The following is a 12,394-nucleotide window of genomic DNA, read 5'->3' as shown; positions in this document are numbered from 1 at the left end:
ACTGCATTGGATTTGCTGCTCATATACATTACAAAACAACAGACTGTAAAACATTCATCAGAAGTGAATTGGATCCAACAAAATTGGATCGGACTTATATAGCTCAGTGGTTTGCACGTGAAATCCAATATGGCCGCCAAAGTGGCTCAATTTCACTGTGTTTCATTTATTTTGAGTTTAATTACAATATCGTGAATTAACGATGACAATTTTTGGACAAGTTGTTATCGGACCTCCAGGGAGTGGAAAGAGTACATATTGCAAGGCAATGAGGGAATTTTTGAGTGGTTTGGGTCGCAAAGTTGCAGTCGTTAATTTAGATCCAGGGAACGATATTTTGCCCTATGAATGTGAAGTTGATATTTCCGCACTCGTCACGTTAGTAGACGTGATGGAAAACTTGAAATTAGGTCCTAATGGAGGCCTTATTTACTGTATGGAGTACCTTGAGACTAATTGTGACTGGTTAATTGAAAAATTGGAACATTTTAAGGATTGTTACATTCTGTTTGATTGTCCTGGCCAAGTTGAATTGTATACACATCATAAATCTGTCAGAAATATTGTGCATAGACTGCAAGAGAAAAATTTTCGGGTAATACTGTAGTTTAAGTAATTGTTTTATATGGTGTTAAGTTAGTTGCACAGACCTCTTCACTCAACACAACCATTCTCACTTCTCAGTTGGTTATACCAAAAGACAGAGGTGTGCAGCTCATCTGCTCAATCTAGTGCACTATGGGTGTGTAAAAATATACCACAACACCTCAGGTGGCTCCTGGCATGCTAGTTCTTGATAGGAGCAGAATTGACAATATTTTTTGCACATAATTACAAGCCTGAAATAAATATATATGGGTTTGACCACAGTATTTCAAATTTTCTGTGGAGGTAATCTCTACACGGTAAAGGGTAAATAAAATATTAAATAAAACACACCATTTTACAATCATGTATTGACTGATAATTTTTTTTAGTTTGCCGCAGTTCATTTAGTTGACTCGCATTACTGTAATGATCCATCAAAGTTTATTTCTGTTGTTTTAACTTCTCTATCAACGATGGTCCAAATTGAGCTACCTCATGTTAATGTTTTGTCAAAGATTGATATCATTGAACAGTATGGAAAGTTAGGTATACATTTTTTGTCTAACCAGTTTTGAATAATGAAACAAGTACTCAACACGTCCAGAACAAATAAAACAAATGTCTACTGCTTTTCTTTCACCTGCAGCCATTGTAGTTACCATGATGAAACAATCAACCCTTTTTTGTTCTACTTAGATTTTAATCTAGACTACTACACAGAAGTTCTAGATCTTAAATTTATCTTGAATGAACTTCAAGATGACCCAGTGACAAGAAAATTCAAGAAATTGAATGATGCTTTGATAAGTGTTATAGAGGATTATAGTTTAGTTTCTTTTTTACCTCTTAATGTTCAGGTACATAGTAACAGTATTTTGTGTTCAACATGAAATTGTTGAATTTCTTATTTATCCACCAAATGGTAATTTTATGTTTTTATTAATATGATAATCATTATTAAAGGATAAAGAAAGTATGTTAACATTGGTGAAGAAAATTGATAGCGCCAACGGTTATGTTTTTGGTGGTAAACATGAGGAAGGAAATTTAACTGAAATGTTATCTTATGCAGCTGGAGCTGATTTTGAGTATTTCAAGTATCCTTTTATTGACAAATTAAAAACCCAAAAATGAAGAGTGATTCAACTTAGCTAATAGTTTGATTTAACTGAAAAAAAGATCGGCAAGTGTCCAAGAAAAGTATGGTCAACCTACGTCAAGAGAAGAAAATCAGTTGAACACTCTGGATTCAAGTTAAATGTGAAAAAAACATAATCATAAGTAGAACTGGCTAACCTACTCCTATTTTGAAATATATTTTATCTAGTCGACCTTCTTTAAGATCAGTTCGTGAATGTGGAATGAACCTTTATGTAACGCACAGCCTATTACCTAAAAAAATTTTGTGCCAGAGACTTGTTCTTTGTGGTCATGAAGGGTGTAATAAAGGTTTTTTATAAAAGGATAGAACAGAAATTTCCTTTCTCATGGGTGAGAGATGCTTAGATCTGTACACATCTACTGAATACGGAAATCTTTTGCGAAAGGTTTGGTTTGGATTTAAACTAATTATATGCGACGCGAGTTTGTTCCTTTCCCTTGGTGATTAGAGAGAGGCGATGAGGAACCGAATTACCGAACCACTGGCGTAACACAATAAGGCCACACCTCTTCCGTTTTGACTTTGAACGACATCCGCCATCTTGTAAAACTAAACCACAAATCGTCAAATATGAAACTGAGAATGATGTATCACATTTTCCTCTGGTTGTAACCTTCACATTTACAAGATCTATGCATGGCGCAAAGCGACTTCGACTTGTTTTTCAAATTTCTACTCATTGGGGACAGCGGCGTTGGAAAAACCTGCATTTTGTTTAGATTCGCTGACGATGCCTTTAACCCTAACTTCATACACACAATCGGAATTGATTTCAAGATAAAAACGTTGAAAATAGGTTCGTAGAATAGTACGACTTTTCATTATAGTTCACTATGTTGTATTTCTTGTATATTGAATTCTTATTGAAAAAGAATACTACAGCTAAATTTATAATATCAAGCTATAGGGGGCTCTTTTGCTAAAGGCAGATTTTCTAAATATTGATCAATATTTATTTTTGACATTTTCTTAATATTTTGAGTGATTAGGGTAGTGGATTTCTCTAGGCCTTGCTGTATTTTGCCTAGGTTCTACGAGGCAGTTTTGCGATTTGTCACGTACATTCCTGCCAAATCTTGATAATACAATAACAATTGAATGTCAAGGCGACTTCCTTGTACCGTCTATTCAGGCACGATATTTGGTGTAAAATTCAAAGTTATTTAAAGATTGTCTTTAGCAGTACTTCGTGCACTATTTTATAATGTGCTTCTTTGGTATTACTGACCATATTTTATAAATATTATTTAATCTTTCGTTTCTTGATCATTGATAAGAACTGCTTTGTCATGCATATATAAATAGTGATTATCGTAATTGGCATGTATCATGGTCATAGACAGAATGTTTCATGAAGAAAGAAACTATTACAGTAAAGTTTTTTGGACATTGTGCTGAGGATATTGTGCACTTCATACATGGATCATTAGATTCTGCTTAGTTTAAATTATTTGGAACATTAATTAAGGTGACCCAAAATTGGCATAAATACTTTTTTATTTTGTCTTCAAACAGGACATGTAAAAGTTTGGGGAAATTCAGAGGGACCTTGGTAGTATAATTAGGTCACATGTTGAATCTGTTTTATACTTAGGTGAAAAAAGAATCAAGCTACAAATATGGGACACAGCCGGACAAGAGAGGTAAAGTTAGAGACAAGTGATGTTGTTTTACTAGTTCAATCTCTAGCATTAAAAGCATGGAACTCCAGTGTTGCTAAAGATGAGTTTATTACATTATCCACAATTATTTTCCATTTCACTAGATTTCATACAATCACAACAGCTTACTACAGAGGTGCAATGGGGATTGTTCTTGTTTATGACATAACAAGTGAGACCTCATTTAGAAATATAACAAAATGGTTTAGAAGAATTGAGGAGAATGCCAATGAAGATGTACAGAAGTTGATAATTGGAAACAAATGCGATCTGGAGAGCAAAAGAGAAGTCAGCAAGGAAAGTGCAGAACAATTTTCTCGCAGGCATGATGTGAAAGTGATGGAATGCAGTGCAAAACAAAATATAAACATAGACAAGGCATTTCAAACTATTACAGAGGATATCCTGAATAAAGTTTGTCCACCTCAGGAAAAGGAAGAACAGTCAGTTGCAAAGAAGAAGAAAAAGAATAAAAACGTAAAATTAAACAAACAGAATAACAATGGTGGTGGCTGTTGTTGATTATGAATGATAAATTAGGACAATGATGGGCATTATAGGGTGTTACCAGTTGGTTTGAAAGAGTTGATGTATAATTTATATATTTGTTTTCAATCCTCACACCCTAAATATCAACAATGAGGTGTAATAACTTTGTTCTAATATTAACAAAGATAAATTATGTATTTTTATTATCACACCAGCTATTACAAGGGCTGAATTTACCACAGATATTCATTTGACACTTTTTAGTTCTAATATATAACATTCAACTTTATTGTTGTAACAATAATTAATGCGTATATTGTAGGTAGTGGGTTGTTTAAAACCTTGAATTATATTTTGATATGTTTATTTTTATTAAAAATTGTATATAGTAACGTGAAGCACGATTTCATGTGATCAAAATATAAGTGAATGGATTAATGGAAATTTAATTGAAATTTGAAAATTGAATAATTTTAGAAATAATCACCTGGTAATCACGTGCAAACTCGTGTGCTCCTGAAGGGCTGAAACTGGAATGTGTGTGGGCGTGTCGCCAATATATGGCGGACTATTTAAGAGCGAGTGCACAATCCTGAAATTATAATTTTGCTGAAGTTTCATAAAGAAATAAGGTAACGTCAAACTGTTTTAAAGGTATTTTTAAAGTAACACAGTGGCTTGTTTCCTTTCTTATGAGTCATCGTATAATGGGAGCTACCAATTCTTGATGTTCTTGCAAAGATATTATGTGGTCTATGTTGACGGAGTTTTAAATATTTCATTTTGATTTAGAGGCGTTTAAAATCAAGGCGAAGCGATGGCAGTCGATCTGTCAAAAATAGCGAACAATATGGTTCGTTCTGTCGCCAGTGGAGAGGTATGTGTTTTTAAAATTTTCTGATGTAACCAATCAATCTTTGGCTCTCCTGCCTCTCCAAATGTGCTTATAACCTTATACGCACCATTAATTTTATTATCAACCATGAAAGTGTTTGTTATATTCTCTATCTCATTCTTTAACAAAATTACCAGCATTGGTCATATTAATAAACTGTTGCTTTTTAATATGTGGTAATAATCTACCATAATCTAGTAAGCTACCATGACAATCCACCATCAATCTCATGGTGTTTGCTACCATCACAGTCCATCATTCACTATAACATGTTTGATGGCATTTTCTACAATAAGCATTATCACATTGCATCAACTATCTTCTGAAGATATCAACCTATAAGGGATGATCATCTGTGCTTGCCATAAACACCAATGATTGACTTTGAGGAATGTTTCTCTCTACAGATGGTGGCAATGAGTAGTCTCTGGGCAAAGAAAACGGCAGTAATTGTATTCCTACGCAGGTTTGGATGACAACTGTGTCGACTGTGGGCGGTCCAGCTGAGTGAGATCAAACCACAGTTAGACGAAAATAACATTGCTCTAATTGGCATTGGCCTGGGTGATGTTAGCTTGGATGAGTTTGTGAAAGAAGAGTACTTTAAAGGAGGTCAGTACAATAAAATATTTGGAAAATTTTCCAAGCTGCAAAAATGGCACTAATAGCCCAGGAATTCAGTAGCTTATTGTGATATTTTGCCACTTTTATATTTTAGACTTATATGTTGATGTGGAGAAAAATAACTACAAAGCTTTGGAGTTTAAACGGTGAGGTTATATTGATATGCTAGTAGAGTCAGAATAAGCTTTTTCATTTTCTAAAAGGTTTTGCTATTCCAAGTGAGTTATATAAGTTTCTCTTAACACTGTCATCCAACTTAAAATAAAGGTACAATGTTTTGTCCATCATACCAAGTTTGGCTACCAAAGAAACGAGAAATGCAGCATCAAAGGTATGGGTACTAGCTAAATATTCACATGGTTTATATTAGATGGCTAGGGTGGCTGGGATGTACATAGCAATGGGGTGGGTGTATAGCATCATCTCAGATTTTTTTCAATGGTTTCTGTAACATTTTTTTGTTGGTAAAAAGGCATTTTTAGCGAATTGTTGATATAATCAACAGGGAATTTTCAGCAAATGGATTTTTATCAATTCTGAACTAGTGCGTAAATCAATATTACACATCATAATGATGTTAAACACTGAAAGCGAATGTTACACGAAGTTTTTAGGCTTTTATTTTGCTGACCAGCATTGCATCATTGCCTGGGAGATGTTCATGCATTTTGAGTTTTGACCATTGAGTTCACTGATTTTGACTGCTTATATTTGTACAGATTCATAACTTGTAAATATGCATAGCGCGACTTGGGGAACTCGACTGAGTTTCTTTTTCTTTTGTTCAAATCTGGCATGTTTGAAACAAAGCTCAATAAAGCGACCTAAAGCATTATTCTGTTCCACATCCTTCAAGCTATTCTGAACAGCTACATGTCTGCGTGTTTTTATGTACCTTCAGGCCAATCTAAAAAAGATTACAGGCAATTTTAAAGGAGATGGCCTGCAGACAGGCGGTTTAATCATAGTCGCAGCGGGCGGTGAGAAAGTTCTGCTTAGTTTTAAGCAGAAATCACCTGGTGATCATGTGGAAAATGACGCTATTTTGAACGCCCTTGGGATTACGTCATCGGGGGCGGAAGCCGTAGGAGGAGCAGATGGTGCAACAAAAGCAGAATCGAAAGAGGATGATGCAACAGCAGGAGACGAGGGAGCGGTGGGACCTAAGGCGGAGAAGGGTGAGACGACAGCAGCAGCTGAAGCAGAAAATAATGAAGGGGAGAAGAAAGAACCCGTTGAAGAGTGTAGCATGGAACCAACGGGAGAAGGTTGCTGAGGATAGCTGAGATCAACTGGTGAGTGTATTGTAAAAATTTGTGACCTTGTTGTATAAGTTGAAGTGAACTACACCTTTTTATACCACCGGACTAGAAAGCGTATATAGAATAGCACAAGAGTTACCAAATTTAATAGTAAATAAATTATTGTGCGTTTGTTGTAGCAGAAAGTTTGCGAAGTCAAACCGACTCGAACGTTTCCATTTATGCAGTTGACTTATTTTTTCTTCTTAGGCGTTTGTTGAAAGATTTCGCGTGCTAGTTGGTCTCTTCATGTTGAAAATTTATAATTAGAAATTGATTTGGTTTCGACTTTTACCCGGTATAATCTAATGACGCAGTTGTGTTCAAAGCTTGCAGGCATAACTGTTGATGAATTTTGTAATTATGCCACCGCATTTAAGTCACTTTAGTTAATTTTCTGTAAGAATTAGAATGATATTGATACGTACGGAACGACACACGGTAGATTTTGTCGATATTCTCTGACCTATTTTATGATGCAATTGAATGCAAAGTTTACTTTTATAAACGGATTTAATTGTTGATGAACTCAGTTCATATTGTCGGACGAAGAACGGCAGATTTGTAGCATTAGTTTCTATATACAAAATTAAAAAAAGCAAAAAACTTTTTTCTGTCGTTGATGATTCATTTGTCGGGGCATTGTTGCTTGTTATTATGGTGTTGGTGAACGAACCAGGAAACTCTGCATATACTGCTGATAAATCAATTATCCATATTTGTATGGCATAACTATCACAACATACAGAATAAGTATGAAAATTTGAAAGGAACCGGCAACATTACTCCTTCAGTGCGTGCAAAAATGCCCATGTTTGGTGGTGAATAATTAACATAATTAGCGGAAGCAACACCCTTTTGAGTTGGATAATTATGAGTCGAATTACAATGTGACTTATGTTAGTGCCGATCAGAAAGGCTAAATTTTTCCATCGTATTCACACAACGAAAGGTTTTAAAAATATAATAAGCTGAACAAGAAGATCTTAAACATGAGCGAGACCAATGAACTAGCTCAAAAGCTTGCCAGAAGAAATCAAATTAACGAGGGCGAAGATGTTCCACGGAATCAACTGGAGGTTTTCAACCCGTATACAGAATTCAAGGAGTTCTCGCGCAAACAGATCAAAGACTTTGAGAAGATGTTTAAAAAGTAAGTAGAGATGGATAATACACTATTAATTTGTTGTAAGGTACTAAGGTTTTAATCCCCGTTATGAGTGAATAGCTATCATGTTCATATTTAACACTGGAATGATTTGTGGCATTTTTGGCATATTGGAATGTAAATTGGGGAAAACACGAGATCAAGCGATAAATTAGACCGTTTCAATCCAATTTTTTACATAGTTAAAAAATGTTTTTATGCTTGTTTAATAGCGTATTAAAACATGTCTTTAGCTCAATACTGTGATTACGCGTAGATTGATTACTGTAGTCCTACTGCGTTTATTAAATTTTGTCAAAACTCATTGTTGGAATCTGTAAACAAGGAAGTTCAGTTTGTGTCTAACGATTCTTACGCGAAATTGCATTTGAAATTGCACTTCTTTTGCTCAAAGTTCAAAGATCGTAAATTACATTACCTCAAAGTTTAATGTTATATAAAATATATTAACTCAGTTAATATTTAAGCAAGTCATTTTAAAAATGGTGTTGATTTCACAGATGGTGGAGACCCTAATTAATACACATTTTCAATAAGAACTTCCTTATAAAGTAGAGCAATTTCCTGGTCTAATTTCTCTTCAAAAATGGTTACTATCTTATTAGATTATTTCCATACAGTCTATGCAGCAATAATGTGTGCTTTTTGAAAACTATCTGTCAGCAATGATGATTTTATTCTTATTAAAAAACCCTGGTGTTTAGGTATGATGTCAACAATGACAAACATTTAGACTTAATGGAAATGAAACTGATGATGGAAAAATTAGAAGCTCCCCAAACACACATTGGTTTAAAAAACATGATCAATGAAATCGACGAGGATCATGATGGCGAAGTCAGCTTCAGAGAGGTAATATTTTGAGGATAGACCACATGAATTGCACAATGCAGCATATTCCAAAACATCCAGTTGAGAATCAACACAAATCGACATTGTATTTTCAGTTTTTGCTGATATTCCGCAAAGCTGCAGCTGGGGAGCTGGTTGATGGTTCAGGCTTAAGTGAACTTGCCAGGTTATCTGAAGTTGATATAAGTGATGTCGGCGTTAAGGGTGCAAAAAGTTATTTTGAGGCAAAAGTAAATGAACTTGCACAAAGTAAGTTGAAACATGATATCATTATATATTTCTTTTTAAATCTGGTGTAAACTCACTTTGAGTGCTTGCATAGTGGTTAGAGACAACAAATGCTTTTAATTGCATGAAAACACATGGGATCTGCAAATATTAGGAGTAAGCAGTACTAGTTGATTGAGACAATTATTTCTCTTAAATCTGTAAAGCATAGTTTATGCAATAGTGGGTTTCAAAGTTTTATTCATGTATTCATACTTTTCATTCAATCTTCTATACTATGGTATTTTATTGCGCTTTTAGGTAACAAATTTGAGGCAGAGATCCGGGCCGAGCAAGAGGAGAATCGCAGAATGGCAGAAGAAGCCAAAGTTAGAAAACAGCAATTTAAAGAGAAACAAGCTGCCTTCAAGTAGGAAAATTGAAAGTAGAAAGTAATGCACACTTCAAATTGAAAAGTAGAAAGTAATGCAGTCAAAAAACAAGTCCTGATTTTTATATTCAAATGAACATAAAGGTTTTGCAAACGACTATGGTGATGGTGAGTTCACCAGTCTCAAAGCTGTTATACAGATATGTTAGAGATTTTATATTTGTCTTGTATTGTTCACTTGTATAAAGTTGCTTGCATCTATGAATGGTAAAAGTTCTGGGGCTGGTTGTGTCAAGCCCAAGACACTGTTTACATATTCAGTGCATAATTTCAATTTATCCACTGTTTAAGCTAAAGAGCTCGATATAGAACTGGCCCCTGAAGTATACCCATGCATGGCAGGGAAAGTGCATGTTTGGTTAAGAGGTAGTTATACTCTGAAACCGTTTTTGTAGATAAATGCTAAAAATAACAGTGCAGATGAATTGAGAGGTTTTAGGGCAATGATCCTTGTGTGTTACTAAATGCAGTATTTTTAAGCCAGTGGTAATTTCCTGTTGCCTTTTATAACAATAATTTAATTATTTTATTTGAAAAGAAAGGTTACAATTAAAACCAAGTCCTGGAGATCTGATTATGGCAAATTAAGATTTGTGTATTTTTCATTAAATTGCTAAATCTTCACATTAGCCTGCACATAACCTACTATACTCCACATCCATACTTTCAGAGTGGCCCTCTAGTGCCTTTATAAAAGCCTTCAGTGGACACAACTTTCCAAACTTTAACTTTCCATTACAAAACTTTAACTTTTTTGTAAAGTCACGTCCATCATATAGCACTCTAATAAAATACTTGTCCATATTTTCTCCTGCAAGTTTACTTCCCAGCAAACCTCCAGCCTCCCAAAGCTCAAACACAATTCTTGAAGCATAACTTGGCCATTGGTTCTGAAAAATGCCCAGGTCAATCAGCAATGGGGCAACAGTAGAGTCATGTGCAGCAAATAGAACCAATCTTGTATAACCTCCATTGGTTATGTGGGTGAGCATTTGTTGTGCAATCTTTGACAGCAGAGGGTGGGCAGCAAGTGTGGCAGTTGCTGTGTATTTTGTCGTTATAAACTCGTCTATGGCTTTCAGGAGGTCCAGTTTTACTGCATCGTCAATGCATCCCCCAGGGCCACAGGGAGGTGGGTGATGATGACATTGGTGTGTAGCAACTATGTCAAACAATCTGACAAACAAAAACAAGTGCAGGTTAAGAATTGAGAACTACTGGTATCCTAAACAGTCCTATTTGAAGTGTAAGATATCTTTGCAGGCTTACTGTGTCATTGTGGGAAGTTTTTGTGCAGCGAGATTAAATCTTTCGGAGATTTTATTAGACAAAGGTCCAAGGCTGCTGGAGTGTCTTTGCTCCTTTTTGATTAGTCGCTTAAGTTCCGGACAAGATGGGATCTCATTGTTTTCATCTTCCCTAAAGTAACCCAGCACATCTGATGATACTTGAATCTTTACTGTTGGAGAAAGATCTGAAATGTTTGCTGCAAAGTGAAAAATTTATAATACTTTTGTTATTTTTGCTTCTCAGTTTTATTGCCTTTACCTTAGCAACCCTGCTTTCTCTGCTAAATTTTCTGTTGTTCCTACATTTGGAAACAGGCCATTGACCTCTGACATTCTACGCAATACTCAACCAAAATAGCTACTCGGTAAAGTTGGTGGTTTCAATATTATATCAATATTATATTAATGGGCATGTAGGATTTGACAAATTTTACCAAACCAAGTTTTTTCTGCTGTTCTATTTAATGTATAATATATAATTTCTGAAGCAATCAATATGCACCTGGGATATTCTTGAACATCCTGTCAAGCATACCAACTAGGAATGCTGCAGCACTCTGCTGAGTTCGTTCAAAAGGGGTTGCAAACACAATTATTTGCTCTTCTTCAACACTAGCAAGGTCCAAGTGAAGTCTTCGTCCATACATATTCTGCATATATTCTCCAAGATATATGAATTGAAGGTAACCTCTTCCTGTCAACTGACCTGGAAATAAATTACTTACAGTGATCTCAACTCTCAAATGGAACATAAGAGTTGTTCGGTCAATGGTATAGGGTTATTCTGTAAAAATAACTTATCCAGATGGCTTCACCAACCTGTTTTACAGATTTTTCTCTCATTCAACAAAAAATCTGAGTCGACTTTTTCTTGTTCCTTTACTTCAACAATTCTCAAAAACTTTGACATTTTCTTCAACATTTGGAGTTTCTGGTCATGCTGCAAATTTGGCGACCTTAGCTCACAATTAAAATGCATCATATTTGGGAAATTTTCTACGATTGATGACCTGTCTCCATGACGAGTGACGACCTGGACTTGCTTCAGTGTAAATTGGGCATATTCCATTGGTTCATTGTGTTCGTTACCAAGCGGTGGTCCTGGTGGATTGCAATAACGTAACAGTCTCTTCCTTATCAAAGACAGTTTACTAGTGTAGCTCTTCTCTGAATGGTATTTCCAAACTGGAAACACACAAAGAAATTGAAAGAATTTACTTCATGTGAAATGTTATATTTTAGTATTTTTACTGCAATCATCGAACTAGTAAAATTTTACGTTGCACAGACAATGAACAACAAAACACGCACGTGCGTGCACCGTGACTGGCGGGACAGTCTGCAAACTGGATTTATTGAGCACCATAATTGCCGTACTCTGCTATATGTGAAGGCTGGACTTTTAGCGACAAAACCTCAGCGAATATTTTAAGGAAACCTACCGGCTGAACTCACGAAAAGGTACGCGACAATACCTAAAGTAATATATAGGAATTTTCTTTTTCCAGGGGCTCGCGAAAAGCGTTGTAATTTCACCAATAATTTACGGAGAGGGTTGCCATTTAGATCCATTTAAATGATTTATTAATAGTATTATTTCAAATTCTTTGCACAATATATGAATTCGAAATCTTGCGGGAGTACTTTTTGCATGTCATTTATTTCACATTTTATTGTCTTTTTTTAAAGAATCGCCATATTTAAATC

The 12,394-nt window shown here is 35.2% G+C and overlaps 5 protein-coding genes across 5 annotated transcripts; 4 read left to right on the top strand and 1 right to left on the bottom strand.

Moving 5' to 3' along the window:
* The first annotated feature begins 37 nt into the window (after window positions 1-37).
* LOC114518062 (GPN-loop GTPase 2-like) lies at window positions 38-1,990 on the top strand. The gene is made up of 5 exons (XM_028537973.1): window positions 38-595; window positions 978-1,134; window positions 1,285-1,445; window positions 1,552-1,685; window positions 1,768-1,990. Exons 1-5 carry the CDS (start codon window positions 203-205, stop codon window positions 1,844-1,846), a joined length of 924 nt encoding a protein of 307 aa, XP_028393774.1. The 5' UTR covers window positions 38-202; the 3' UTR covers window positions 1,847-1,990.
* Window positions 1,991-2,276: 286 nt separating this feature from the next.
* On the top strand, window positions 2,277-4,294 carry LOC114518068 (ras-related protein Rab-10-like). Its single transcript, XM_028537981.1, has 3 exons — window positions 2,277-2,546; window positions 3,345-3,393; window positions 3,516-4,294. Exons 1-3 carry the CDS (start codon window positions 2,387-2,389, stop codon window positions 3,931-3,933), a joined length of 627 nt encoding a protein of 208 aa, XP_028393782.1. The 5' UTR covers window positions 2,277-2,386; the 3' UTR covers window positions 3,934-4,294.
* Window positions 4,295-4,717: 423 nt separating this feature from the next.
* Window positions 4,718-7,332, top strand: LOC114517949 (prostamide/prostaglandin F synthase-like). Its single transcript, XM_028537802.1, has 6 exons — window positions 4,718-4,777; window positions 5,272-5,407; window positions 5,514-5,565; window positions 5,687-5,750; window positions 6,321-6,714; window positions 6,931-7,332. Exons 1-5 carry the CDS (start codon window positions 4,718-4,720, stop codon window positions 6,693-6,695), a joined length of 687 nt encoding a protein of 228 aa, XP_028393603.1. The 3' UTR covers window positions 6,696-6,714; window positions 6,931-7,332.
* A 238-nt stretch (window positions 7,333-7,570) lies between these two features.
* Window positions 7,571-9,986, top strand: LOC114518069 (EF-hand domain-containing protein D2-like). The gene is made up of 4 exons (XM_028537982.1): window positions 7,571-7,873; window positions 8,593-8,740; window positions 8,836-8,989; window positions 9,269-9,986. Exons 1-4 carry the CDS (start codon window positions 7,713-7,715, stop codon window positions 9,379-9,381), a joined length of 576 nt encoding a protein of 191 aa, XP_028393783.1. The 5' UTR covers window positions 7,571-7,712; the 3' UTR covers window positions 9,382-9,986.
* Window positions 9,961-12,386, bottom strand: LOC114518057 (2-phosphoxylose phosphatase 1-like). Its single transcript, XM_028537965.1, has 5 exons — window positions 12,130-12,386; window positions 11,507-11,872; window positions 11,190-11,393; window positions 10,668-10,884; window positions 9,961-10,574 (listed from the first exon to the last, which is right to left on the bottom strand). Exons 1-5 carry the CDS (start codon window positions 12,257-12,259, stop codon window positions 10,025-10,027), a joined length of 1,467 nt encoding a protein of 488 aa, XP_028393766.1. The 5' UTR covers window positions 12,260-12,386; the 3' UTR covers window positions 9,961-10,024.
* Between the last annotated feature and the right edge of the window lie 8 nt (window positions 12,387-12,394).

Source organism: Dendronephthya gigantea, unplaced genomic scaffold (assembly GCF_004324835.1).
Source record: "Dendronephthya gigantea isolate DGI-Jeju-01 unplaced genomic scaffold, DenGig_1.0 000010F, whole genome shotgun sequence".
In the NCBI taxonomy this organism is placed as follows: Eukaryota; Metazoa; Cnidaria; class Anthozoa; order Malacalcyonacea; family Nephtheidae; genus Dendronephthya; species Dendronephthya gigantea.
Note: the sequence above shows the minus strand (reverse complement) of the source record. Positions and strands in the feature narration are given on the sequence as shown.

Coding starts and splice junctions, on each gene's coding strand:
- LOC114518069 (XM_028537982.1), top strand. CDS start 7,713: ATGAGCGAGACCAATGAACTAGCTCAAAAGCTTGCCAGAAGAAATCAA. Junction 7,874..8,592: donor TTTGAGAAGATGTTTAAAAA/GTAAGTAGAGAT, acceptor CCTGGTGTTTAG/GTATGATGTCAACAATGACA. Junction 8,990..9,268: donor AGTAAATGAACTTGCACAAA/GTAAGTTGAAAC, acceptor TTGCGCTTTTAG/GTAACAAATTTGAGGCAGAG.
- LOC114518068 (XM_028537981.1), top strand. CDS start 2,387: ATGGCGCAAAGCGACTTCGACTTGTTTTTCAAATTTCTACTCATTGGG. Junction 2,547..3,344: donor GATAAAAACGTTGAAAATAG/GTTCGTAGAATA, acceptor TTTTATACTTAG/GTGAAAAAAGAATCAAGCTA. Junction 3,394..3,515: donor GACACAGCCGGACAAGAGAG/GTAAAGTTAGAG, acceptor CCATTTCACTAG/ATTTCATACAATCACAACAG.
- LOC114517949 (XM_028537802.1), top strand. CDS start 4,718: ATGGCAGTCGATCTGTCAAAAATAGCGAACAATATGGTTCGTTCTGTC. Junction 5,566..5,686: donor AAAGCTTTGGAGTTTAAACG/GTGAGGTTATAT, acceptor CTTAAAATAAAG/GTACAATGTTTTGTCCATCA. Junction 5,751..6,320: donor CGAGAAATGCAGCATCAAAG/GTATGGGTACTA, acceptor ATGTACCTTCAG/GCCAATCTAAAAAAGATTAC.
- LOC114518062 (XM_028537973.1), top strand. CDS start 203: ATGACAATTTTTGGACAAGTTGTTATCGGACCTCCAGGGAGTGGAAAG. Junction 596..977: donor TGCAAGAGAAAAATTTTCGG/GTAATACTGTAG, acceptor AATTTTTTTTAG/TTTGCCGCAGTTCATTTAGT. Junction 1,135..1,284: donor TGAACAGTATGGAAAGTTAG/GTATACATTTTT, acceptor TGTTCTACTTAG/ATTTTAATCTAGACTACTAC.
- LOC114518057 (XM_028537965.1), bottom strand. CDS start 12,259: ATGGATCTAAATGGCAACCCTCTCCGTAAATTATTGGTGAAATTACAA. Junction 10,885..11,189: donor GATGTTCAAGAATATCCCAG/GTGCATATTGAT, acceptor TTCACTTTGCAG/CAAACATTTCAGATCTTTCT. Junction 10,575..10,667: donor AAACTTCCCACAATGACACA/GTAAGCCTGCAA, acceptor TTTGTTTGTCAG/ATTGTTTGACATAGTTGCTA.